The sequence below is a fragment of the Hibiscus syriacus genome, unplaced genomic scaffold (genome assembly GCF_006381635.1).
Source record: "Hibiscus syriacus cultivar Baekdansim isolate YM2019G1 unplaced genomic scaffold, ASM638163v2 tig00116997_pilon, whole genome shotgun sequence".
NCBI classification, from domain to species: domain Eukaryota; kingdom Viridiplantae; phylum Streptophyta; class Magnoliopsida; order Malvales; family Malvaceae; genus Hibiscus; species Hibiscus syriacus.
Genome location: NW_024063513.1, coordinates 1710820 through 1714272, shown reverse-complemented (window position 1 = coordinate 1714272; position 3453 = coordinate 1710820). Strand labels below are relative to the sequence as shown.

General features: G+C 37.0%; 1 protein-coding gene across 1 annotated transcript; it reads left to right on the top strand.

The window, feature by feature from the left end:
- The first annotated feature begins 254 nt into the window (after positions 1-254).
- On the top strand, positions 255-2803 carry LOC120194165 (lysosomal Pro-X carboxypeptidase-like). Its single transcript, XM_039196558.1, has 9 exons — positions 255-669; positions 787-973; positions 1042-1175; positions 1274-1386; positions 1475-1724; positions 1978-2133; positions 2234-2313; positions 2435-2484; positions 2601-2803. Exons 1-9 carry the CDS (start codon positions 268-270, stop codon positions 2741-2743), a joined length of 1515 nt encoding a protein of 504 aa, XP_039052489.1. The 5' UTR covers positions 255-267; the 3' UTR covers positions 2744-2803.
- The last annotated feature ends 650 nt before the right edge of the window (positions 2804-3453 follow it).

Below are 3453 nucleotides of genomic sequence, written 5' to 3'. Positions count from 1 at the left end.
AATACCCTTTCCCACATTATCTTTGGTAATTAAGGTTGGGATAAAACTCAAAACTTGGACTCTTTATAACACCACCAAGACTCGAGCTACCGCTGCAAATATGTAAAAAATATACATGTTGAACGCTTAATTATTTATAAATTGCGGTGTACATAATTCAATTAACAAGAATCACCCATCTCTTACGTAGTATAAATAGAATGCTCATCTTGAACTATAATATAGCTCAAGATAAAGAAGTTCAAATCTTGCAGATAAACAAAGTCCATGGACTTGATCACGAGACACTCATTTCTTCATCAATTGCTTTTGTTTTCTTTAATTTCCTTATCCTATGTCTCCGGAACACAGTTCAGCTTCCCAAGGCTCGGAGCACTTCGAAGAACAATCCGAAGCAAACCTCAAACCGGATCGATCTCATCGGTTTCAGAGGATTTCGAGACCCTTTTTTACAACCAGACTCTCGATCACTTCAACTACAAACCTGAAAGCTTCACCATCTTTCCTCAAAGATACATAATAGATTCTAAACAGTGGGGAGGTCCAAACACTATTTCACCAATCTTGGTTTATTTTGGTGCCGAAGAGTCATTGGATTATGATTTATTTGGCATTGGTTTTCTCAGAGATAATGCCCCTCGTTTCAAGGCTTTGCAGGTATATATAGAGGTAAGATTATGATTTTCCTATTCCATAAAAGAAGAAGAAGATTTTTTAAGTCTTTATTTATCTTCTGTTTTGGAGGCTTTAATTTACTCAGAAACCATGACATTGTAATGTTTGCAGCATCGGTTCTATGGAAAATCCGTACCATTTGGATCAAGGGAAGCAGCTTTAAGAAACGCCAGTGTTAGGGGTTACTTCACCTCAGCTCAAGCTATTGCAGATTATGCTGCCATTATCATTCACATCAAGAAAACATTCTCGGCAAAGAATTCTCCAGTGATCGTCATCGGAGGATCATATGGTGGAAGTAAGTTTACACAAATTCCGGTTCTTTTAATCTAAGACCATATTCATGATTTTTCATATGTTTTGCAGTGCTTGCTGCATGGTTTCGGCTGAAATATCCACATGTTGCTCTTGGAGCTCTTGCATCCTCAGCTCCAATTCTTTACTTTGATGGCCTTGCACCGCAAGTTGGTTACTACGCCATTGTGACCAAGGATTTCAAAGTAAAAAAAAAAATCTAATTGGCTGATTTTGATTCTCTTTTTGACTATAAACCATTCCCTTTTTTTAACGTAGTTTCAACTTGTTCTATAATGGACAGGAAACTAGTGAAAGATGCTATGAAACTATCCGGAAATCATGGGATGAAATTGATAAAATTGCTTCCAAGTTTAATGGTCTTTCAATCCTCAGCAAGATGTTCAAAACTTGCAAGTAAACTATTTAATGACCACTAATATTGTCAATATGCCATGTTTAATGTTATTATAAGGCACAAATAACTAATCTTCTTATTGTTCAGAAAATTGAAGAGAAGTTTCGATCTTAAAGACTACTTGGATTCAGTATATTCTGAAGTAGCTCAATATGATTGTCCCCCAACGTATCCCCTTAATATCGTCTGCCGTGGCATCGATGGAGCCCCGAAGAGGACGGATATACTTGGCCGAATATTCGCCGGTGTCGTTGCTTATATGGGAAATAAATCATGCTATGACATGGAGGAATTCAACCATCCAACTGATGAAACATATATGAGTTGGAAATGGCAGGTGAGATGTTACTGTAGCTAGATGATGCTACTCTCCATGTATCAATCAAAAACTTGTAGAAGAATTGGTTTTAAAATCGGGAGTTACATATGTTGCTATTCGAACTTTCAGATTTTCCGAATATTAGTAGGGCTAGGTTCCTGCTTCCTGGTATGAAATATTATCAGATGTTAATGCCACTAAACTTTCTTTCTTCATGATTGCATGCAATTCCCAATGAGATTATTTTACATGGGATTTGACCTCATTACAGACATGTAGTGAAATGGTGATGCCTATAGGCCATGAACACAGTGCTTCAATGTTCCCACCATCGCCATTCAATCTAAACAAGTTCATAAGGAAGTGCAAGAGCTTATTTGGTGTCCAACCTCGTCCACATTGGGTGACAACTTACTATGGAGGCCATGTTTGTGTCCTTTAACCTCCTTTCCCAATCATTACATTCCATTTATTAATACTGAAACCTAACCCTTAAAAAGTATCTTATCATCATCATCATTTTACAGGATTTAAAGTTGATTCTCCATAGGTTTGCCAGCAACATCATTTTCTCTAATGGCCTCAGAGATCCTTACAGCAGTGGCGGGTACCGAAACAAATTCCATACAATTCATTTAAACAATAATCTGATTTCTGCAGATCATTTGCATTCAATCATTTGATCATACACGTAACATAAATGTCAAATATTCCTATCTTATCTTCAGGGTATTGGAGAATATATCAGATAGTGTCGTTGCAGTATATACAGTAAATGGTGCTTTACATACCATCTCTTACGAAATATGTAAACGGCTATATGTTTCCTTAGTTCCTGTCACGTCAAAACATCCACTAACAAGAATCTGTTGAACCCTTTTTTTGTCCTTGTAGGATCTCATTGCCTGGATCTTTTACCGGAAATGAAAACTGATCCACCATGGTTGATCAAGCAACGAAAAACAGAAGTTCGGATAATCGCGAGCTGGATTTCAAAGTATTACACTGATCTGATTGTGTTCAGAGATAGAACCTGAGTGCTATCATACATATGAGCTGCTCCAAGTTAATCAAAAGAGAATAAGTATAGTGGCCATGTTAAAGTTCTAACACAGGGAAGCAACAAGTTGAATAGGGAAATACTGTACTGTAATCAGAGTACTGTCATTTTAGCACAGTCCGTGAATGAGATAATATTAGTTATAAATATGAATATCAGATCCCATTACAAGGATTCCACCAAACAATAATGGGCGATCAGAAATCTTATATATTTGTGAGGCGAATTTGGAAAGGATTGTCAGCACTTTGGCAAGCAGAGACTTATAATTAAGCTTTAACAATGAATTGTTTATTAAGGAGAAAGGGATAAGAAAGAAGGCACAAAATTGGTGATAGAACCTAGTATCTTTTTAGGTGGTATGCTACCTTATAAAAGAACCACTAGAAATAAATGAAATGCTGGTAGGCCAATAAGGGCACTTAACCCAATCCATCCAGTACCCAGAAAGTGGAGTCCCCAGCAGTCAACTATAATACCTTCCACTCAATTGATTCCTTTTTGCCATCTTTCTGAGAGGAAAAGAAAATAAACTGCAGAAAGTGTGAGCAAAGCGAAGCATCTGGACCCAATAAGGCAATTCGGTGGTGCTTTTGCAGGCGTGGCCATTACTCATTCTTTCATCTTTTGAAACTTTCTTCAATTTTTTTTTAATAAGCTCTCTCTAGTCTCGAGTCTATTACATGA

Coding starts and splice junctions, on each gene's coding strand:
- LOC120194165 (XM_039196558.1), top strand. CDS start 268: ATGGACTTGATCACGAGACACTCATTTCTTCATCAATTGCTTTTGTTT. Junction 974..1,041: donor CGGAGGATCATATGGTGGAA/GTAAGTTTACAC, acceptor TATGTTTTGCAG/TGCTTGCTGCATGGTTTCGG. Junction 2,314..2,434: donor GATCCTTACAGCAGTGGCGG/GTACCGAAACAA, acceptor TCTTATCTTCAG/GGTATTGGAGAATATATCAG.